The sequence below is a fragment of the Scophthalmus maximus genome, chromosome 20, assembly GCF_022379125.1.
Source record: "Scophthalmus maximus strain ysfricsl-2021 chromosome 20, ASM2237912v1, whole genome shotgun sequence".
In the NCBI taxonomy this organism is placed as follows: Eukaryota; Metazoa; Chordata; class Actinopteri; order Pleuronectiformes; family Scophthalmidae; genus Scophthalmus; species Scophthalmus maximus.
In genome coordinates, this window is record NC_061534.1 from 4,432,757 (window position 1) to 4,457,866 (window position 25,110).

Sequence of the window (25,110 nt, forward strand, 5' to 3'; positions counted from 1 at the left end):
GGATGTGGCCTTAAATGCCAACAATACCCAGATCTGATTATATATTCAGCCTAGAGCTCTGTACAGATACAGACTTCTTGGTCCCAGCAATGGTTAAAGTCTTCCACTAGAGGTTTATGTCTGCTGCTGCTCAGCTGCATGCAACATTGATGAGTGGTCTGAATTTTGAAATGTCAGCCGTCCAACTCCCTACGTTTCCCTGACTTAATTCATTGAAAAAGACTCGTCATCAATCAATAATGGATGAAAACACTGAGGGGCTCAGAAGTGTGTGGGCGGTTCAAAGGCGGGGGCGGCGTTGACGTAGGCGGCATCATTCCATGATTCACCTCACCTGATTCCATCTGTGTTTTCTCAAACTGTCACTTCAGATTAGCTTCGGTACGAGCTCGATTTATGTGGATCTACGTATCTCTTTGTGTTTTTGAGTGTGCCTGTTTGACCCGGACCAAAGTATACGCAGGGAGGATATTATTAGCAGTAGCTCTTGTCCGAAAGTCTGACCTTTCCTTGGTTTATCACAACTCTTTATAAAACTAAATTTGTGGTGATTGTTTCTGGTGATTTTTTGTGATTATGTTAATATATGTTAATATCTGGGAATATAGAAAAAATCCAGTAACAACATATTAGCCGATGATGACAAGAATCTGACCAATTTATCGTCTGATAGAAGCTTTTTATGGACATATCTGTTAATATGCGCCGATATGAAAACATTTGTTGTACAGTGGAAACGCAATATACTTTTCAATGCAGAAAATATGAGCATTTATGTTTATATTTTCTTAATTTTCTTTAAGAGATGTAATTCAATTACATCTCTTTGTCATAAGGGTTTGATCACAACACCTTAGGATTGAATGACAACTTTTACTTCCATATTTAAATATATCGGGTTTTCCAAAAATTCATTCCGTCCGTGCAGTAATAATAGCAAAACTTATTATTTGGTAGATGTATACACCAATATCACTACAAGAGCTAATATTGTCATATATTAGCCTAACTTATGTATTAGCTCTGTTGCTTTAGTATTAATATTATGTGTATCTATGGCATTTAAGAGTTTAATATTGACCACTTTCATGTCATCTATTTAGATTATTCCCAGACATTGATCCTTATAATCATCTGTCGCTCAGGCTCCAGTGTCCACGCACATAGTTTGTGTTTTTCCGGGCAGCTATTGCTCCTTCCTCCCTCAGCGGTGCAAGATTGTATCGGCCATGTAGTGGACACAGCACCTGCTGTAAAGGACGCACAGCCACTAAGTGGCTCTTATCTAATCCAACATCCTCTTCCCTTATCTCATCTCCTCTATTCATGGGAGGCGGCCCAAGTGTGCCACAAAGCATGGACTATCTAATTAAGGAAAGGCTCGAGCATCCCCCCTGGCTCCCTTTTGTAATGATGCCTGTGTTTCGTCTCTGCCGTCCTCCTCCAGAGACTAATGAGGTCTGCGTCCTGTCAATCCTGTGCTTCTTGTCGGGCGGACCGTACTCTCGGGGTCACTGCGTCCTGGCGCCTTTTTTTTGTTTTTTGGGTCCCTAATCTTAATCGTAATGTGTGTTTACATATGTGCGTCGGCGGAATGTTGTGACGATCCACCTGTGTCAACCGGTCTCCGTCTCATTGTGTTGAGAGTCGCGCTCACTTATCTGGCTTTGCTGTGTTAAAAGGGCTATGTGCTGAGCAAATGTTTCAATATGTCGCCGGGGCGACCAGGAAAAATCTTTGTTTAGTGCGGTCAGGTGATCGGTCCGCAAAGCAACAGATGATGCCTTGCGTTTAGTTCCCATAGACCAAAAGGTGGACTGTATGTGTGTGTGTTTGTGTGTGTGTGTGTGTGTGTGTGTGTGTGTGTGTGTGTGTGTGTGTGAGAGCTGCAACAGTCAATCGATTAATCGATTAATAATCGACTACTAAATTAATCGCCAACTATTTTGATAATCGATTCAAGTAGTTTTTATGAAAAAAAAGTCAGAATTCTCTGATTTATGCTTCTTAAATATGAATATTTCCTGATATCTTTGCTCCTCTGTGACAGTAAACTAAATATTTTTGTTGTGTGAACAAAACAAAACACCATCTTTTGGTTTTTGGGAGACACAATCGACATTTTTCACCATTTTATGTCAATTTATGGACCAAACAACTTAGTGATTATTTGATTATGAAAATAATCGTTAGTTGCAGCCCTAGTGTGTGTTTGTTTGTGTGTGTGTATAAATGCATCTAACTCCTGTTTTTATACTTAATAAATCTACATACGATGGGTTTTTGAAATAACATTTTTCCTGTTGTTGTGTCATTTATATTAAAACATAACATGACATATATTAAAAAAGCAACTATTTTGATGATCAACTTTTTCAAGCAATGTTGAATTGCTTGAAAAAGCAATTATCGATATTCCAGCTTTTCTTGATCCTATCTATGTAATAATGGTGTTTGCGGGGAGGACCACTGGTGGCGCAGGGCTGGCAACTGCCAGAGTCAAGACCCTGAGCACATCAGCAGGACACGGCGCTCGACGCTCCCTCGCCCCTGCTGCAGGAAATGAAAAGTGGTTGTTGTGTTACAGGCTGTCTAATCCCCCCCACCCCCTCGCCCCGCCTTGCGCTGACAGCTGGTGCGGTTGGTTGCTGTGACTCTGCCGTCCGGCGTTTGCCCGCTGAGAGGAGGCTGAATGGGAGATCGCTGGGTGTGAAAGCTGTCTCCAACAGAACAGTGCCGCAGACTTCCTGCAGCGACCCTCTACTACTGTCAATATTTAGACGTTATTCAAAGATGACAGATGAAAATTGCGTGTCACCCTCTGACCCGACTGAAAACCAGTTTTAGTCTTGACGGTATCAGGTCTGACAGAGACCTTTCTGTCATAACAACGGGTCAGGAGAGACTTCGTCATCGGCAGACCTGCTTCCTCCGTTTCCACGCTACACGTTTAAAGGGCGATTATGAAGGGTAAAGGGGTCAGGAGAGGCTGCGATGTACAGTGCAGGAGAGACGTACCGTGATCCTGTAGCCGTATCTGCTTGTGCGGGGTTGCCGCTCATCGGAGATTAATGGGGTCAATTTGCTGCCCTGGCCTGGCCTGGCTCGGCTCGGCTTGACTCAAGATAGTGTGTGGGAGGAGCCTTTATCTGCTTTCACTCTTGCTACAGCTCTTGACGTCATTTTCTCCCACACGAAGCCAAAGTAGAACTGGCCTGGTCAGTGCGTCAGATGTGCTGCCTTTCAACGTGTAAGACCATATGGGGAAAAAAACACTGTACAAATATCTTTCTTTTCTCTTTCATATGCTTTCAATGTATTGCCACCACCTTGCCAGATTTTTAATCCAGCATCTCCCTCTTCCTTTGGTTTACAGACAAGTTCAACACCTACGTGACGCTGAAGGTGCAGAATGTCAAAAGCACCACCATCACCGTGCGCGGGGACCAGCCCTGCTGGGAACAGGATTTCATGTTGTAAGTTCATGAAAACACACAGGCCCCCATAACCCTTCCAAAAAAATAGAATAAAGGATCAACTTGTGGATTTTTCGTATGGTTAACGATGAGTCCTTTGCACATAATGCTTCATAGAGTCGTTCCAACATCATCCACAGTCACATTTCCTTGTGAGTCTAATCCAAGTGAAGCGGAGGAAAGTGTCCTGTTATTCAAGTTGTGCAACTCTCTTCTGCGAAAGCATCTCGTCAAACGCGCGCGCGCCGTCACACACAACACACACACACACACACACGCGCAGCTGCCCTTCATTTCCTCCCCATAACTCATTTGTTTAATTTCCTCATTTTACTTTTCCCCGTGAAAGGTATCTATGGCGACGAGCGCGACAGAAACGTCGTCGCATGCGTGTCATTGTTTGTCTTTTGTAAACTCCCTCCGTCTGCAACGGTGTTTGTTTTTCCAGACCTTCATCCCTCTACTCCCCATTAATGATGTGTTGGCGAGGCTTAATTCAACGTCCCAAAAAAGCATAATCATTCATTGGCGGTTTCCACGCAAGCGCTCAGCACCACCTGTCGCAACAGAATGTGTTTGTGAAACGCAAAGAGGCGATGACTCAGCTGATGTAAAAGCTGTGAATGCCAGGAGATATGCTTGAAAAGACCTCACATATATATACTTTTTTTTTTTTAAATATGGGGGTAGGGGAAACACTGAATTATGAAATAATAATGAAAATCTACAACACTGGATAACAAAATCTAAATGACATCCTAAACAAAAGCAGTCTGTCAGCTCAAACTGGCAACAGTTTAGTTTTAATATCTTGCTCGGTTTATTTATTCGGTACCATTTTGTAGGGGAAGATGATTTGGTAAGGCCTTTATGTCTGCACCTGGTCACCCTGGACACTCTGTGCGCCCCCTCCTCCTCCCTGCTCTTCTCTCAATTAGCTGTTCTCTTTGATTATCTTTTCTCTCATCTTTTTTTCCTTTTGTAGAGCCCGCTGATAGTTGTACACTGGCCACAAATGAGAATATGCAAATGCTGTTGTCACGCCGCTTCTTTCAAAAATTGATTCTCCGTTTTAATGCTGTCATCGCGCCGTTTTTCAGCCCTTTGAAAAGCACGCCGGGTGACAGAACACGACTGGAATGGATTATGACGGCTAATGCACAACAAAAAGGGAACGTGTGTAGCCTTTGTTATCAGCCAGTGGTCGGGCTGAAAGAGAATTGAATAACACTGGAAAGTTTTTTATTCTGATAACAGACCCTCAAATAATATATGTATTGTTTGTCAATGCTGTTTTATCAGGAAAGCCAAAGCTTGACGTGGCCTTTCTTTTATTTGCCTTTTCTTTCCCCACAGTGAGATCAACCGGCTGGATCTTGGCCTCATTGTGGAGGTGTGGAACAAAGGCCTCATCTGGGACACCATGGTCGGGACCTCGTGGATTCCTCTGAAGAGCGTCCGACACTCGGAGGAGGTTGGGATACACACACACACACACACACACACACACACACACACACACACATACATGAATGTGACCTAAAGAATGGACACGAAAAAATGTTCAATTGTCTGCATGGGGAAATATTAATAAACATGTGCAATTGCAGGAGGGCTCAGGCGAGTGGATTTTCCTGGATGCCGAGGTTCTGATGAAGGCGGATGAGATCTACGGCACCAAGAACCCGACACCCCATCGAGTCCTGCTGGACACTCGCTTCGAGCTGCCTTTCGGTGAGAAGAGCCAATCCCCCTTTTTTTTATTTCCGATAAATAAACCACACTTGAAAAGTTCAGGTTTTGTAATGCTGTCATCTGAAGGAGCTGCTCTGACTTACAGTGGGTGTAACGCGATGTAGAGAGCACAATAGTGGTTCGGGTTACCTTTGAGCAAATCAAAGCTTGGTCCGTTACACAAAGGCCACAAATACTTCCTGCTTAAATGTCCGCATCGGTTTCTGAGGCCGCAAAGAAAAAGAATAAAACAAGCCTGGGGCTCTTTGATGACAAACTGATAGTGTAAGCCTTTGTTCTGGGGTTTCATGCAAACATTGATTTCTCTTAAGTAGAAGAAACATACTGTAGTCTACTCAAGTAGAGTATGAGATCACATTTTTCCTGAGGTTAAGTCATATCATCCATACAGTACCATTATCTCTTAGCATGAAGTGAATAAGGACATAATGTTGAACATCTAATTGCTAGTAAAGGGGGAACTCCCAGATATTTGTCATAGATTATTGTCCCGGTGTCTAATGCCCTTTGTCTGGTTCCAGTCGGGGATCCCCTTATTAACTTAGGTTCAGTAAATATGACTGTTGTCCCTTTGTAGCCAACGGGATAAAGGAACCATTAAGAATGCTTTAAGAACATACTGTAGTCTACTCAAGTAGAGTATGAGATCAAGGTTAAGTCATATCATCGATACAGTACCGTTATCTCTTAGCATGAAGTGAATAAGGACATAATGTTGAACATATAATTTAAGAATGCTTTTATATATATATTGCTAACATGATGAAGAGGAAAGACATTTTAGATCCCTCAGCCAAAATTTATTTTGTTTTCTAGATTTATCTGCAGCAACTTTTGCTCGTATATTTACTTAAAGCCACATTCATTGATTTTTTTTCTTTTTCAATTTTTTTCTAAAATCATTGCTTTATAAAGTAGAGACATTTGAGCAACTTGTCGCCATATGCAGAGTAATCATCTGGCAGACAAAAAGCAAAATTTGGCGTTCATTTAATGGTCCTTTGGCCATCTGATGAAAATAAGTTCAATTTGCAGTCTCCATGGCGACTGCTCCGTCAACTCCTGAGAAAAAAAAATCTGGCTCTTTAGCAGCTAAATGCTGTTGTTGCGGCTGCTGGTAACTTGTCTGCCAACTGAAATGAGTCTGAATCATACGGTAAAGGAGCTGTAAAATCCCCCAAAATGATAGAAAGAATGACATAATATAAATCATGGTGAAAGTTGAGGTGAGTTGGAAGTTAATTCAAGCGATGGATCTAATTCAAGTAAGGTTTTGTGGGTAGAATGTCCTCCTCCTGCTCTCACAGCCAACGGTATCCCCTTTGCTTGTTGAAACAGGGACACTTTCCGCTCAGTGAGAGAGAATGAGACAGAGAGACGGCCTCTTTCTCCGTTACACTGTACCAAGGTTGCAGGAGGCCATCCTGAAACTCTTTGTGCCACCAGAGCCATTCATTAAAGCTCTGGGTCGGCGTGTCTTTGAAGCCCCTGGCCTTTTGCGCGCGTGGCCTTTTAATGTGCATCTGTCTGCCGTGGCGCAAATCCCCCCCTGGAAGAGTGGGATCAGTGAGAGGACCCGAACGTAAACATAACAGTAATCATAGTCTCAGGTAATAGATATGGTGTGAAAGGGCAGACAAAACATCCTGTTCTACTTGGCAGTTCCGTCAAAATGGTATCCTGCGTTAATAAAAAGCTTGTCATTGTGTTTTATCGCCGAGACTCATCTGTAGCATCTTTGAGCGTCGTATCGTTGCGGCTGTGATGAAGAATCTTCCTGACGTTCACCTCCCTTTTAACAGTTTGCGGTCATGAGAAATTAAACGGGCATAAATCTATTGTGATTTCCACCTGGAAATATGATGTTCGGAGTCACGGGGGGTGGGGGGTGGGGTGGGGGGGAGCAGCAGGATGTAAAAAAGTCAAACACAGGTTGACATGCAATTTTTATGCCTATTTTTTTTGCTACCAGACATCCCAGATGAGGAGGCAGAGTACTGGACAGGCAAGCTGGAGCACATCAATACCCTGAGAATCCATGATGAGGTAAAGGCCAATTAAAAAATATATATATATTTGTACAAAGGCCTCATTTTTAAGTCAATAGGTTATTTTTAATGTCTAAAAACAAACTGTCCGGTTTACTACTTCTTATGCTAATGACCTACTGCTATATAAATATTTTTTGTTGTTGTCAGTGCTGATGGAGTCGTGCTTGTAAATTACCATGCAGACTTGATGCCTGTTTTTTTTTTTTATTTGTATTATTATCTCTCTTTGTAGTACCCTCTTCAGGATGACGTTCAGAGTCGCCCACTGCCGTTTGCCGCCTCCCAGTGCTGTGAGTGTCTCTGCCCCATCCTGCTCTCAGCCTCTAGATGGGGACAGTTATCCTCCCCCTGTAGCTCTCAGGCTTCGTTGTTATGTTTCCTTCCACGTCCTTCACCCTGTTGCTCTGCCTCATGTAGTAACATTTGAGTCCTTTGAATCAGAGTTGAAAATTAACCCTCAAATTGAGTCTCTATATATTTTTTATGCACATTTCATCTTTTCTCAATGTAATGACAGTTTGTTTTCCACTCTGAGAACCACCGATCCCTTTATTCTTCCACTATTACAACACAGGGACCCTTTTTCTTTTCTTTTTCTTTTCTGTTCTTTTTTAACACCCCCTACCTCCTCTGACTGAACCTCTCACTTTGTTACATCTGCACTTTCACCAGGCAACTATTTCGGATGGGCTGACCCACTGAGTATGTAAAACCACACTTTGATGAAGTCCTCCCCCCATGGCCAATCCTTAATGCCCTTCTGCATGTCCCGATATTCCCCATATCCCCCAATAACATGTAATCTATAAAGTTCCCATCATGCATTTTGGTCTCATTATTTCATTCTTCTCACTGTTTTTCCTGGTTCCCCCCCTGGGACTTTTTTTCCCACTTAATCCACTTCTCCTGCTGTTTTCCTGTTATTTACTATCTGTGGTGATATCATATAATACTCATAAACCATGTTTATTTAATCCATAAATAGCATACACAGAAATCAGAGTCAGGGAAATTGATCAAACACACTGATATGTTTTTTTTCTCTATCTGCAATTTTGCATTACTTTAAATTCAATAACATGTCGGATCATAATAATAATGTAAATATTTAAATATGCTAAGTAATACCCAATAAAAAGCCCCTATCAAATCTTAAACTTTAAATTGCAGTTGCATCTCTGAACTGGTAGGTGGCAGGCTTTACCCAACTATATTCATATGTCACCATGACATTTTAGTGTTCTCCAACTTCACTCTTAAGAGATACAGTATCAGCAGAATTAGTTTATCGTTCACTTTATCACTCTGAAAAGATAAAAGCCAGAGTCCAAGAACAGACTCTAACCTCTTTAAAGACATTTTTTTAAGGTCGTTCTTGGAGTTTGAAAGGTTGTCTAAGATTTATTTTAGTGCAGTTTTCGTGAGCAACCATTACCTTTTTCATAATGTTTGTATAACAACCATTTTTGTATCTTTCTTGTAAAAAAAACGAAAATACCCAATTATGTACAACTGCAGATCAATCTAAAGGACGACACAGATTAACACACAACTCAGGATCTTACATTTAACAGGAGAGCTTGCATGAATAAGGGCAGCAGTCATTTGAAAGTGCATGACCTTTGCTCTCTTAATTTGTTTTTCAACTCTTAACAGTATTTTTTTCCCCCAGCTAGGCAAAATTTCGATTATCTACTGTCAGATGGGTTTGTTAAATAAGCAATTTGAAATGCTTGATGTCATTCAAATCATACTGAAAGATGTTCCAGGCAAACTTAAATTCCTCATGTCATCCTGTGTTACCCACGGCAGCTCTAGATGACCAGGACAGCGCCGTGGACGACCGGGACAGCGACTACCGCAGTGAGACGAGTAACAGTCTGCCGCCGCGTTACCACACAACGGCCCAGCCCAACTCCTCCATGCACCAGTACCCCATGGGGCCTCGGCTGCAGCACCACCCAGACTCCTGCACAGACTCTGTCCACAGTTTTGACCTGGACTACAGGGAACAGAGAGGGAGCAGGTAGTCAAACAGTCGCCCATTCACACCGCCACTCACACGCAGTCACTGTAGGGGGAACCGTGTACTCCAAAACCATCAGATTGAAATTGGACAGGCATAAATTATGCTACCGCTATAAAAAAAATATTATTATAATTATTATTCCTACCACACTACAGTTTTTCTGCCAGATTTCATCCATGAGACAAATGGTCTTGGTGCATGGAATCCACTTTTGTGCACTTGTGGATTGTCATGAAATAAAATGTATACCAGTGAGACTGCTGCAAATCTGCCTGTGTGGACTGATAGAGAGTTGATCCGGATAATTGTAAATCAGAAAGGAAAAAAAAATGGGTTTCCAGCCAGTGAAAGCTCATTGTTTCTGTTTCTGTTTCTTCTCCTTCTTTTTGAGGGGTCTGTTGTGTTGGTTAAAGTTCTGGTAGTTTCAAAGGGTCTGAATTTGGCTGAGCCATATCACAGAGGAAATCCCTCTGTCACACATGGAGGAAGTGGGTCAGGGTTGTATGTGTGCCATGTGCTGGTGATCTAGCATGCATTTTATTTTTTTTATCACGAATGCTGTTGCAGGCAGAGTGCTGACGTGCTGATAAGCAGGACTGTTGCTGCGGGGATTTACAAAGATCTAGATTCACAGAGGCACATGCAGACATAGGGGCACACACACATTCAGACTTTCACACATAGTTTTAGTACCTATATAATATATCTGATAATTGCTGTTAAGAATATGTGTACAGTATTATCACAAAGGTGAATGCTAAGCTGACAAGCATTCTTTTGTCATTTGAGTGAAAGTTTTCTGGTCTTAATTTCTCCATTTATCGTACTGCTTAACTTGTGTTCTTGTTTGCATTTTTCTTCTTGTTTGTTTGGTTCTTCTTTTTCTTTCCTTTTATCCTTTCCCATCCTGTCACGTCTATTCGTTCATCTAAATAAGATCCTTAAATCAGAAAGGAAGGGTCAGGATCGTACCTGTAGATTCTGGCATGGGGGTTGAAGATTGGGAAAACAAATACAAAGGGCACAACAAACCTCAGCTGAGTGACTTCTTGGACGATGAGGAGGACAATGTTATCCTTCGAATGGGACTACCTCACCCGGAGCCATCACACGCTTCTCTCCGTCAAAATACTCAATGCAGTGGTTTTCTGCCTGCCACCTACCCAGAGAGCTATGACACCATTGATCGAAGGCGAAAGAAAACGATAAGGAACTCAGGAGGGTTATTCAGTGCAGAAGCAGACAAAATGAGGGAAGAGGCATTTCCCTCTGACCTTGCACTGCTCCGTGAGAAGAGAGGGGAGCTGTTAATGCGGCAGTCGGTGGAAATGCAGGAAGAGGAGGAGCACATGACATCATGCCTCAGGCCGTACAAGAATGGGCTTCTCTACAAGACAAGGATGTGGGCTAAAAATGAGCTGGACCACACTTTGGAGAATTATGTGGCATACAAAAAAGAACAAGACGCTAGAATGAGGGCACGGTTTCATTTTGATTTAGATAGTTCTGACGATCTGCACTACATGGGAGCAGAGGACGATATAGACGACATAACCTTTGGAGCAGAAGACTTTCACCTAGAGAATGCAAGACATTACAAAGACAGGTATTCTCTCTCTTATGAGGGCCACGCGGAAAATTCTCAGGGTCTTCGAGAGAAGAAGTGTGGAAAAGTTAAACTTGGAGGGTGGACTCCAGAGCCAATGCTCTCCCCCGTAGAAGAGCCAAGTGATGAATATGTTGACCCTATGGATGAGCTCCAGTGTCTTGTTGATACAGTTTCTGAATACCTTGCTGAAAAAGAGGAGGAAATTAGCAAGTATGGTTCCCTTCCTAAATCAAGCAAATCTAGGCTATCTTCTCAGGGTAGCAACAGAACTGACTCTTTTGGAGAGGAACAAAACGGTTCATCAAAGGATCCAAGAGTAGAAACCCAGTCGCACACTTCTTCTGACCAGGGTGTCTCAGGGGTAAAAAATGCTATGAGCTCATTATTTAGTTCTCTCACTGACAAAGTGGGAGGAGGCGCAAAACAGCCTGCCCCATGTCCACAAGCACCAGCAGCTCAATCCTCACAATTTGGGCTAACAAAACTCTTGTCTTTTATTCCGAAATCAAATAGCTCAGCTCCTGTAGCTGTTGTATCTCCTGTAGAAACTTCTCCTGAAAAAACATTAAGTTCTTTGTCTTCTCAGCTACCACGCGATGCCAAGACACAAGGTCATAATCAAGAAACAGAAGCTCCCCCATGGAGTCAGACTCAAACAAGTACAAAAGAAAATGTTGCAGAGTTTGTAACCAAACCTCAAAGTGCTCAAGGAAACTCAGTTTTGGGGAAATTGAATCCTTTGAAACTTTTATCAGCAGGAGTAAATGGGAACTCAGCTGAATACAAATATGAAGCAGAAACCACATATTCTCAAGAAGATACACAATTGGATGAGAACTGTTTTCATCAAGGTAAACAGTCAATGACAGCAGAAGGCGGGAGGAAATTTGAAAAATTAAGAAGTTCATCACAAGAGAAACATATGGGACAAAATGGAGATGAAAATAGGAATGGTAGACAAAATCCAGTGATACACAATCAAGAAAATGTGCCTGTTCCGGCGCCAGCAAGGCCAACCAGTCAAACACAATCTGCAAACTCTGGGTTCTTTAGCCCTTTTAGAAAGTCATTGAGTTCATTGATCACACCTACTGTACCTTTTCCACCTCAGGGGGCTCCACCTGTGGCAGTTTATCCAGTGTTTAGATCCACAGACAATCCCTGTCCACAGAAACCAGTAGAGGAACCATCATTGAGTAGTAAGCCTAAACTGCCTTTCCACTCCTCTGAAAATGTCTCCACTCAGCAACGTCCCAAAGCAGAGGGAGGCCTGCTCTCAGGTTTTTTAAAGTTTGCATCCAATGAGGATGTTAGTTCCTCCATGAACACACAGAATCCCATGCAATCATGTAATGATTCCACTTCAAAATCCACCGACACCTTTTCTAAGAGTTCTGCTGTGCCCCAGGAAAGCACTGAGAAAGGGTGGTTTTCCAGCATTTTTAACCCCACCTCTGCCTCCTCTAGTTTAAACCAGAATTTTACCAGTGATCAGCAATCTCAGGACAGCAAAGTGGCAGCTGGCTACCATGCTCAATATGCATCAAATCAGAAACCAACAGCAGCTCCTCATGGACAGCAGCATCACGCTCCCAATCAGCCTGAATCACAAAGTTTTTTGACAGGTCTGATTAAAGGAAGCTCAACTGGGGACATCTCTCATATGGGCTCTAATCAACCAAAACAAGGAGGACTGCTATCTGGACTACTTAAATTTGGCTCTACCAGTGACCTTTCTGGCAGTTCGCAGCAGGCTGCCCATAACAATCAACCACCCAGGAGCAATAATCCCCCACAGTTTCCCCATCACCCTCCTCCACAACAAACTTCTTCAGCTCCTCCAAAGGGGGGCATTCTCTCAGGGCTATTGAAGTTTTCATCAACAGAAAATATTCCACACAACATACAGAGGAACACCCAGAGCAATTACTCTGGTCAGCAGCAGATTTCAGGTGAAATTCCACAAACACAACCTCAGCAAAAAGGGCTATTGTCTGGCTTGCTTAAATTTGCATCTTCTGAGAATGTTTCGGGCAGCCAAACTGTTCAGCACCAATACAACAGTTTTGAACATAATAAACAGGGATTCAAACAACAGAATACTCCAGGTCCAGACCAAGGGCCTCATCTCAGGAATAGAATGCCAAGTAAACAAGATGTCCAACAGCACACTAGTAAACCAGGTTTTACTCTGCAACAAACTGTTCCACTCCAACAGCCACCATCCCAACAAGGTGGTCTTTTATCTGGTCTTTTTAAATTTGCTTCCGCAGACGACATACATGCAAAACGGCATCCATCAGCACAGCAGCATGGAGTTACCCCAACTAAATCCGATCATGAGCATACAATGGCAATGAATACCCCACTATCCAATCAAAACCCACCACAAAATATCTCTACACAAAAAACACCTCAAGGAAGTGGTCTACTTTCTGGATTATTCAAATCCTCCTCAGAAAATGTGGCTCAATCACCGCAGCCTGGAATCAAACAAGCGACTCAACAGAAAATCAAACTGTCACACAGCCAGACTGCTCAAATTCAGCCAGAGTGTGGTGAAAATCAATCTGGAGTACTCTCAGGGCTGTTTAACAAGTTAACAAAATCGTCTGAAAACACTGACACAACCTGCCAGACATCAGCTGCACAATTACTCCATTCAAAAACCCCACCACAAACACAGTTACACACTGACTCAACTCAACAGTCTTCACAAGAGAATGCAGATAAGGAAAAGAGGATTTCTCAAACTGGCCAGCAAAGGTTTTTTTCTGGACTATTCAGCAAAAATGTAAATGAAACTTCAGGTCAGATGACAGAACAACAAACATCTTCAACTAAGTTCACAGATCTACGTTCAGGGGTATTGAAAGGTACTACCCCAGATTTTCGAAGGGACAGCTGTCAAAGAGTGGTTTCTGAGTCCCTCAATCCAGGACAGAGCAGACATGCTTTAATCAGTGCTCCGGTCTCAGTTGATAGTGAGAGTTTAGACTTAAGAACATCAGCTACTTTTGAAAGATCTCTTCGGTGTCAGGCGTCATACTCCTCAATTAGCACAGGTAATTTATCACGGTTACAATATTCTGGCTCCCTTCAGTTAGGTCACCAAATGGCTTATAGTACAGGAAATATTCATTCCCTTTTACAAAGCCACACAACTTCTCCAATCAACAACATGCAGCCATATATTGGTGGAAGTGTGCCCTCTTTGTATGGAACTACAAGGCAAAGTATTTACCAAGATCAGTTGTCCCCTAATTCAATAAGTCTTTCTTACGATGAAAACCAATGGATCCGCGAAAGTGCTCTGTGGCAGCAGTTTCAGAATGAATCACTGAATTATCAGTTTCAGGGACAAGACCAAGTGTATAGCCAGAGCTTTGAAGGTGCGTTATTACAGGCACCTGCTCTTCACTACAGCTCTTTTAATATCAATCAACCAGTTACCTCCCCTGCACCATGGCAAGGTTTTGTTTGTCACCAAGAGAATGTTGGACCATATGAGTTGGATGGACACATGAATGGGGATCCATATCCTAAGAGGGAAGGATGGAACTGTGATGTAGACTTGCAAAATGCAGAATATTCACCTAATGAGGAGGGTGCATTGAACTTAACTAATAAACAACAGTGTGCCGAAAAGTTTGGGAAATGTCACTTATTTAATGATGGTAGCACTTACAGCTTGAACGGGGTTTCATATCATGAAGGCTATTATGAGGAGACTGCACCAAGTTTATCTTATTCGGCAAACTGGCAATATGGAATGGATAATGCTGTCAAACGACAGCTGTTTCATAATGATGGCATGATCCATCAGAGTCAGTTGAATTTGGACCGACCGGTAGATTCAGTCTGTCTTCCAAATGCCAAAACAGAAGCAGAAGATTCCCTTTATCTTGAAGACACTGAATGGTATCAGCAGTGGCTTGCACTTTTGGAGCAAGGGATGTGGTGGCCAGCAGATGATGGTGACTGTGGCTATTTTGTTTACACAGATCATGAGTACATTTATGCCTTACTTACAGATATAGCAGGTGAATATGTCTACGCATGTGCCCCTGAAGGCGAGTCATGGGGAAATTTACAACAAGATAGTTTGCCTAGTGCTTGGCTGCACAATGAAATGGTCGTAGTCTGTGGATTTAAAATTCCACTTTATAATGAAGATGAGCTTCTATGGCTACCTGGTCAAGATCACAGTGATTCTCAACTTGTCAATGCCCCCCTAGATTTGTCTGCTGCCTATCGAAAAGGAAATCAGATAATGAATTTAAATCTTCAGCAGTTTTCTCAGATATTTGAAGATTCCTTTCTGCTAGGGCAACAAGAAGTAGATTTAACATCTTACAGTTTAAACAAAGTCAGGATGGATCCGAGACAGGCCAGTAATGTCTATGAAGACCAGTGCGAAGATGTTATTGACCTTTCTTGTCATAATAAAGGCCATATTGGTCCTTTTTGGAACAACCAGGAAATTAAGACATTTCTTGCTCAAAAGGTTGCCGTTTCCCTGAACTCTTCTCCTCTGGTAAATTCGAATCAGCAGCTACTTAACAACTGTTACCAACCTAGCCAACGTCGGCGTTCATCCACAGGGGTTACAGTGAAGCATGCAGATGATGTAACCGAGGAAGAATGGAGAAAGAGAGTGTCTCCGGGAGAAGAGCAGCCTAATCGTCAAGTCAGGAAGATTTCTTCCCTCATATCCTCTTTTGCAGGCAAAACATCACAGGTGGAATTAAACAAAACCAACATATCCTCCTGTGATCAGGCTACTGACAAACATTCTATGAACATTATCTCATCAGGTTTCCAAAGTCTGAAGTCAAAGATCATCAAAGAGGAATCTACCTTTCAGCCAGAAAGTGTTAAACAAGGAATGCAGAGGCCAGGCACCACAAAGGGAAGAATTTTGCCCACAGTACCAACTATTTCTCAAGTGACTCCCTCCTCAACACAATCACATACAACTTCACAAAAACCTAGACTTGCACGTCAGACTACCATGGCACAACAAGCGGCCCCACCAACGCAGCCCACGGTACCTTTGGAATCAAAAGAATCTTGTATTAAACCATTACCACCTGGACAGCTTGCAACTGATAAGCCAGTGGATATCCCAATGGAAAAAATATCTGAACAACCACAGGCGGGATTCATGAACTTTCTGAAATCTGCAGTAGGCATAGAGGAAACCAAGCCGGATCCCCAGATATCATCTCAGGCATCTCCTAATCAGCATAGCAAAACTGGCAGCACTACTTCATTACCAGGCAGTGATCCTACAAATAAAGAGGCTACAGGGGTGTCAAATGTCTTTGGATCAATTAGCAGCCTGTTTAGTCCTGAATCCTCTACACCACAAAAACAGCAAATGAAACCCAGTGTTACAGAGAGTTCACTGACATCAGTATCTAAACCTAAGGGTATACAGAGACAGCAAACAATGGACCATGGAAGTAGTATCTCTCGGCCTCAAACTCAACCCCCAAACAAAAGCATATCCCAAGTATTTTCTCCCAATTCTTCTGCTAGCCTTGCTACAAGCCGATCAGTTACAATACCACAGATAGAAAAGAAAAACGAAGAGGGAGGAACTAAACCATCTGGTGGCCTGTTTGGGTTTTCAATTGGAGAAATGCTGTCTGGATCAACAGCAGCTGCTCAGTCTGGACCCACACCTCAAACACCTGCATCAACTACAGCTCCACAAGAAGAATCCTTTGGTAGAAGTATTTTATCAATGTTAAGTGGGCCAAATCCTCCACAGGCTGCAACTCAAACCGGGTCTGTGCCTCAACCACATTCTCAAAGTGCAGCTCCACAACCTCCCCAACAGGAATCAATTGGTAAAAGTTTATTAACAATGTTTGGAGGATCAAGTCCTCAGCAGACACCTACTCCTGACATTCCTCAACAGGGAACTGTTCCTCCAAAAGAGTCCCCATCTACTGGATTCCTTTCCATGTTCAGTGGTTCCAACACCCAACAACCTGCAGCCCAAACAGGATCTATTCTCGGGGGAATCTTGTCTGGGTCATCAAGTTCAGCTGAAAACCCAATGAAGGGACTGTTTTCAATATTTAATGAATCCAGTCCATCACAGCCTCAGCCACCAGCCACATCATCTCAACAAAGAGTACCTCAATCACAAACTCCGCAAGGTGAACCTCAGACACAATCCAAACCACAAGCACAACCTCAAACACAAAATCCGGCAGCCACCTCTGTTTTCGGGGGCATGTTGGGTAGCTTGTCAAGCTCTACTGAAAGTTCAAGAAAATCTTTGTTCTCCATATTTGGCAATCCCAGTACTTCTCAAACACCAGAAGCCGGTGGAAGTGCAAATATGTCTTCTACCCAAGGGGCTGAAGCTCCCAAAGAACCTGCAAAGAGTATAATCTCGGTTTTTAATGATGTTATGGCACATCCCCAACAAAATACGAATTCATCGTCTGCTATTGTTACTGTTGCTAATGAGCGATCAACTGTTAATCTACAGCAAGGTTCTTCCCAACTGACATCTGTTTCCAGTAGCCATGTGCCTGCATCAGCAACTATTAGCCAAATATCAAGTGAACTCTCAAGTAGCAATGCTAGTACTTACCCACCCACAGATGTTACTGTAGATTCCACACATTCTTATAAAGATGATACCACAATTAAAGACACTGATATCGCATCTGTGGTCCCAAATTCACAGGGCATCACTGTGCAAAAGGAAACAAGCACAAATTGTGCTGCTCCCCCTAAAGAACCACCAGCCTCTGGTATGTTGTCTATGCTGGGTGGATCTAGCCCACAGACTTCATCCTTACAAGCTGGATTCATTTCAGAGGGGCCAGGAAAAAGTTTACTTTCGTTATTTTCTGGGCCCAGCACTGAACCCAGTGCAAGAGACACAGGTCCTACACCTACTGCACCAGGGTCTGCACCCAAGGACCCACCAGCCAAAGGTTTGTTCGCTGCATTTGGAAGTTCTGCGCCCCTGCCCACATCTCAACCTGGGAGTTCTTTATTAGGGGCAATGTTTGGAGGCTCTTCACCCCAAACACCCACTTCTCAAACAGGAGGATCATTACTAGGTGGTTTATTTGGAGGGTCTGCACCTCAGGCTGGTCCCACTAAGACTGCAGGCTCTGCTCCTCAGGCAGGGACATCCTTACTTGGCGGATTATTTGGCGGCTCTGCTCCCCAGGCTGTTGGATCTCAGACTGGAGGGTCTGTTTTGGGAGGGATTTTTGGAGGATCAGCAGCTTCATCAACAGCAACTCAGAATAGTGGGTCCTTCAGTGGACTCTTTGGTAGGGCTACCACCCAACCCTCAACAACCCAAAATAGTAGCTCTATACTGGGTGGTATTTTGGGGGGATCATCTCCTCAAACCTCTACAGTACAGACTGGTACATCTCCTCTGGGTGGCATTTTACCTGGAGCTTCTGTTCCTAATGACATGCCTGGTAAAAGTTTACTTTCAATGTTTGGAGGATCAGTTCCACCTGCCTCACCCACTGTAACAGCTACAACAACATCTAGTGATGACAGCAAAATATTAACTACAACTCTTACTGACACTACATCAGAAGTAACTGTTCTACCAAAACCCACTGATGACAATAAAACTGCTCCAAATGGTACTGAATTGTCTTTGATTGATACTGCTACCAAAAGCACAGAGCAGGAAAAAACACCACAGCAACATGATGGTACAGTCCAGTGTCTTGAGGCAAGCTCTTGCAAAACCGATGGCAATGCGACTGAAGAAGTTAAAAGCCAATCTGCTGATAAGCCAACTACTTTAACCAAAGATATTCCAGAATCTGACATTTGCGCACCAGCACAACAACCAGACGAAGGAAAAGAGCCTGCGAGTGGTCCATTAAATCAAGATACAATTCCACCTAAAATAGAAGAGAAAACACCAGCCTCCCAATCAGCAAGTCCCGTGGTCCAGGGAGAACAGATGCTTCCAGAGACAGAGAAATCTATCGGTGACAAATCAGTAGATAAAGTTACAGATTTTGTGTCCTCCCTGTTTAAACCAGCAACTGCATCTCCTGTTGGTCCTCAGCAACAGGACAAGAACTCACTTTTTGGACTAGGAGGAACAGCACCTCAAGCTGCTACTGGTCAGACTGGAGCATCAATATTAGGGGGTATTTTTGGAGGGTCCAGCACCCAGACAGCAGCTCCCCAGACAGGGGGGTCATTAATGGGAGGTTTATTCAAAGGGTCTGCTCCTCAGTCTGGCCCTCAAACAACCACCACCACCACCACAGGAGGCTCAGTATTAGGGGGGATATTTGGAGTAGGATCACCTGCCAAGTCTGTAGGTCCCCAGACTGGTGGATCTTTACTGGGTGGAATGTTTGGCGGATCTGCAGCAACGGTACAGTCAGGTGGTTCTTTACTTGGAGGAATGTTTGGAGGAGTCACAACTCAGACTGCAGGATCGCAGACTGGAGCATCGATTCTTGGTGGCATAGGGGGTTCTTTATTTGGTGGTATGGGCCAACCACCTAAATCATCTGAGCCAATGCCAGCTGAGCCCAAGTCAACTAGCACTACTTCACAGCCACAGATTAAGAATGAAAATGTGACGCCAAAAATAGCTCCATCTAACTCTGAAACTGGTAAAAATCAAATGGTGGACCCAAACCTACCAGATAAAGATCAAGTAAACTCTGACAGCCTAAAAGCTGGTGTTGTGGCATCTGAGGCAGCTTGTCCAGAAACCTCTGCTGTCACAAACACTTCAAAAAGCATTCCATGTGACCTCACCCTTCAGATGGATAACACAGCAAGAGAATTGTCAACTGTTGATGCAGCGGTGATACATGAGAGGCCTGTGGTCATTAAAGGAGACCCAGAGAGTAAAGAAAGTGACAAATCAGTCCCACCCTATGCCCAACAAGCAGATACAGCACCTCAAGTTAATCAGTTGCCCAATAATACAGAGCCACCTCAGGCCAAGTCTTTGTTTGGGTTTATTTCAGCACAAAGTGGTACAGGACAATCTCTTGGATCCCTATTTTCACCTACAATACCAACAGGTACTCCATCAATGGCTCAAACAGATGCAGGAAGTAGTCTGTTTTCAGGATTAAAAAGCCTTTCTGGCAGCCTTTTTCAAGAGGAGAAACCTGTTGCTGGAAAACAAGAGCCCCCCTCTACTTCATTATTTGGGACAAAGATAAGTTTTCCTTGGCAGGCAGAGCCACCCAAGCCACAAGCTGCTCAAGTTATAACATCTCAACCCAAAACAACCAACTTACCAAGTGGTCAAATACGTACCATACAAAAGGTTGCAACATCTGATTCCCAAAAACCTGAATTGGTAGGTTCCACAGAGGGTGTAGCAAACCCCCAGATTTGCATTTCAACTCCTGAAGTAGATCCTTCAGCATCCCTGACCCCAAAGGAGAAGGAAAGGCTTTTAGAAACAACCCCCTCTGCAGGTCCTACCTCTGGAATGCAGCTGGACAACCAGTTCAAGAAGGATCTATTGAATGCAAAAAGGCTAGTAAAAGCATGATAAATGGTATTACCCCTCGCCATTTATGATGCATTGACATTTTGGAAAAAAAGAAATGTATTCCCTGTCCAGCTCTGCAATCCATCATCACCAGTTGCATTTAATTTTTAGCTTGAGCTCACGTGTTTGTTTGTGTGTATTCTTTGATATATGTAATTTTGTGTCTAGCATCATTTCACGTCTTTTCAAAGCAGAATTCCAAAACAAAATTTGCAAATTTGTACATGGTCAATTTAAAAACAGATGAACATGATTAATAATTAGTACATTTAAGAGATATGTTTGCGTGTACTATTCCTCTGACAAACTGATTATGTTTTGCCTGAACTTCTATGCTCAAATGGTGTTCATCTTTGATTCTGTTCCTCATAGTTGTGCACTTAAGATTTTTTTATCAACTATGAAAAGGCATGTTTATATATCAAATATAAGCATGGCTGTCTGCAACATTACAAATCATCTAAGTTTTGTTTGACTGTGGAATTCTGATTTGTGTTTATTATATTAAATGGGGAAAATTAAAGTATAATTTCAATTAACTGAATATCTGCAAAATCCAATCAGTTATGTAATGCCACTTTGAAAAACTTGAAACACACAAATCAACTCCACATATTGTCCACATCCATCTATGCCTCAACTATTGTACAAAATACATAAATATTTTGGTAAATTGGTGAAAGGAAAATAATGAGATATTGCAGATGCAGATGTAATTGTGTGAAGAAATAAACAGTTACAGGCATTTTGTACCTTACGCCCCAAAATGTAGTATACTTTTATGTTTTAAATTTACATTTTCATTATTCTGCAAACAAGCATTCGCCTCTTTGCAAGGCTGGCTATCTTTCTAGTGTGTGAGGGCCTTTGCTAAATAGTTAAACTGTGATTGTGAATAATTTTGAAGGAATAGTGGGATTTGTTACATACAAAAACTTTTAATTGTATTTAACTTTTAAGCAGTATAAAAAGCACTGACACTATTTCTAAAATCACTGTGTTTTACATTAGTTTTATGTACTGTAACAGCCCCGACTTATCTTGCCTTGGTTAGAGGAAAAATACAAACCACAAAAATATATAGAAATAGTTTTTCACCCAGTTCTGATGAAGTAAGTAAAGTATCTTGATATTGAATATTTTCCTCACTCCTCTCTCACCATTTGTAGTCCAGTGGAAAGTAGTCGTTTTGGGTCGTCAGGAAACCTGAGCCAGACCAGTTCCCAGCTTAGCGAGGTTGGCCAGGAGAGCACTGGAGGGTCAGAACTGGAGGAATCGTTTCATTCCTACCACAGCACCGGCTTTCACCCTTCCGCCAATGGGCAGCCACGCACCAATGGGCACTGTGCCACCAATGGACACTCTGCGGTTGGTGAGCAGGAGATACATAGGCTGGCCCCTGAAATAGGACGTAACCTGAAGAATGAAACCCCAGCGGAGAGAGGGTCCTCTAAACTCCAAAGGTACTGTTTTTGTTCAGACATTTTAGCTTTGTATTTGCTATAATGAAGATGCGTAGGAATTGAGAGATCTTCTCCATCTCTTTTCTGCCACTTATCTGTTAAATTCATGTTATCTAGGTTCCATGATGATGGGCCACCGCTACCCTTTTCCCCATCCAGAGTTTGTTGGTTGAAGGCCATCAATAAAGTCAGGGTTCAGCTCCGGGAGGTAAGCACTGTTGCACTTTGGTTTCACACCAATATCTGACGTCTCATAACCTCATGTTCTAAACATCTTCTTCCTTTTCCCACCACACAAATACAAATGTTCACAGACATACAAACACTTGCAATTCTTTGAAAGTGGTTTAGTTGAACCTCTCTGTTTGTTAAAGAAGATGCACTAAAATGTATTAGAATCATATTATAACTGCAATTTCTCAACAAAACCTATGTACTCCTGCAGCATCTTGGTTATAAACATGAATTATTATTAACTGAGGATTAAAAATACAGACTTATTATACCCTCTCAGCAAGGATATTGAAACTACTTTGGATTCAATGCATCATCCATACATCCTCACCCATCTAACTAGGGTTCGCCGCCTTCATTAATCTTATTATGGTGTGGCAGTAAATGAGTAGCTCTGGTAAAAGTCGCTTGGCTCCATTATAATGATTAGTTTTCATCAGCTGGTTGAGACGAACATGTACTGTAAATGATGCCTGACTGAAGACATGAGTATAAATAGATGAAAGCTGTCTAACTGCCATTTATTACAGGACTTGGAGAAACACTAAAGACACAAAGCACAATGCTGAAAAGACTGTAATGAATTAGAATTGGCTGTTAATCTGTCAACCAGTGCCACAGTAACCAGCATAATAAGAATGCCAGCCCTGACACTAAAACATCTTCAAATGATGCCAAACAGGCAAATAAAGAGCAGGAATTGGAACTGGATGCCAGTACCAATTCCAATATCAGATAAAACCTATATTTTATATGTCTATGCTTCAAACTCTGAATTTAAATTCCTATCTTTTTACATTTTTCCATCAGTATGATAAAATTGAGCAAATAAATCACAATAAGTGCAGGAAAACCAGTGGTACTGGTATGTTTACCATGCTTCGTTTCACTTTTACAAACAAAGAATTTCTGGAATTCGAAAGAGAAATATTGTGAATCGCAGCTCCAGGCAGATGTGGAAACATGTGAAACCATTGGACAAATTTGTGGGGGGAAAAAAGAGTGAATGAGACTGAGAGCTGGCAGTCTCACAGCCTCGGATTACCCTTGCGTTGGAATACATTGCCAGAGAAACAGAGGGGGAGAGAGAGTAGAGAAAGCATGCACGAGGGTGGGAGGGAAGTACAGATGGCTACTTTACTGAGGGTGAACTGCTGTGTGATTGTGGTTTGCCACTGTCGCGCTTGTCGTTTTACCGGTAGAAATTGAGGATTCAGCTGTTCTGTGACTGTCAGTTAACGAAGTTCTTCCGTTTTTATTGAGTCATTCATTAAATCTGGGGATACATTTTTGAAAAAGTCAGGTCAGCAATACGGATCGTCTCTGTGGATTTATCTCGTCTTGAAAGATGATATCTTCAGGTTGTTCTTTATTTTGATTATCAGGATTATAGCCCTATAATCCTGTAAGGTGAGGCTTACATTTTAATATATATTTCTGTCTTTCTATGCACTTGGTCTTAATTTTTAAATAATGTAAGACAGTATACATACTACATCAAAGTGTTATGCTTGATCTGTGTAAATAGAAAAGATCTGAATACCTTGAAAAGAAATTACTGATCTTCCACTTGCTTCAGTACTCAGTTGATCTTGATTTTAGATGGTAGGAGAAAATGTCATTCTTTGTTGAGAAATCAACTTAAAAACTTTAAAAGCCTTTTTTGTATCCAGGCAACAGACCATTTAGTAAGGAGAGAAAATAGATTGCTGCAGGCTATTACTATGCCTGACCTGGAAAATGGGCTTGACCCCAACAAGCCCCATCAACCTTACTTTATGCCGGACAGATACCTAATGTAATAAATCACTGACTATTAGAGAGCCAACACAGTGGATCATCGCTCTCCGTAAAAAGGGCCAGTGATCCTCGGAAGTGTATCTGAGTGGAATATTATTTGACATGTAATATGTGTGTTTGGGAAATGTATTTAAGCTACATATTCATGTTTATATTTACTTGGAATATTAAATAATTCATAAAAAATGACAGCTCATGTTGACATGATATTCTAATAGAAACCATAAATCTCCATGTTAATTTCGTTTTATATGCTAAACTCCTGAAATTCTAATTCGGAGTAATGATACAATACTATATCAGCTACTAGATCATATATTCTCATTGGCATGACTTTTCCTCTTATCAAACTATCGGGCTGACGCACACATTCAGTGCTCAAATGCTTATTGGAGACCTTTAGCTCAGGGCAAGTTTAATGTAGTAAGCAACTATTCGTAAAGATACATTGCAGATAAGTAAAGCTATTGTGTTAGCTTATAAAATACTGTAGCAAAACAATTGTCATAAGATCAGGGATAACATTTACTTGAAATCAGCATATACCCTTCTTCAGCCAGACAGTTTAAAAGCAAAGATATTGTGTGGTTTGGATTAGTATTTAGGTACACAACATTATACTTGATATATTTTATGTTCTTCAATAAGGCATTGAATAGTCAACTTGGAGAGTGAAAAGGTTTAAAGATAATTTCACATTCTTCAGTGGTGACAATTCTTACTGTGATGAGTTTGAAGTCTTTTATGTGGGTTGAGTTTCTGTCAGCATTTTTCTTACCTCTCTTATGTCTGAGTGTTAGGAGCTGTCGGAAAATGTTGTCCTTGCATGTGGTGAATCTGGACGAATATGATATCACTGATCTGTGTCCAGTATTTAATCTGATAAAGTGGAGGGAGAATAAGAGACGTGTCCTTTCAATTGAGCAAATCCTGTCCTCTTTGTTTTGCAAACAATGTTAATCATACATATGCAGGACTGCATATTTTCTTAAATTGTGTAATGCCATTAGATAGAGGTTGCATTTTGGCTACTCGATAAATCCTGCAGTGTTCACACTGTAGGGAATGGGTCAGAGCTATCAAGCTGTGCAGCTGGTAGGGGTCTGAAAGAATGACATAGCCTTAGAGGAGAGAATTGACCTGTCACCT

General features: G+C 42.1%; 1 protein-coding gene across 6 annotated transcripts in view; it reads left to right on the top strand.

Moving 5' to 3' along the window:
• LOC118284983 (protein unc-13 homolog B-like) overlaps positions 1-25,110 on the top strand; it is a 56,279-nt gene that overhangs the window by 9,811 nt on the left and 21,358 nt on the right. For all 6 annotated transcript variants that reach the window (XM_047329525.1, XM_035608243.2, XM_047329526.1 and 3 more), the window contains exons 3-10: positions 3,377-3,476; positions 4,833-4,950; positions 5,087-5,210; positions 7,204-7,277; positions 7,515-7,572; positions 9,095-9,308; positions 21,634-21,927; positions 22,045-22,135. In XM_047329525.1, coding sequence (XP_047185481.1) covers positions 3,377-3,476; positions 4,833-4,950; positions 5,087-5,210; positions 7,204-7,277; positions 7,515-7,572; positions 9,095-9,308; positions 21,634-21,927; positions 22,045-22,135 — 1,073 coding nt within the window. The remainder of the gene's footprint in view (positions 1-3,376; positions 3,477-4,832; positions 4,951-5,086; positions 5,211-7,203; positions 7,278-7,514; positions 7,573-9,094; positions 9,309-21,633; positions 21,928-22,044; positions 22,136-25,110) is intronic.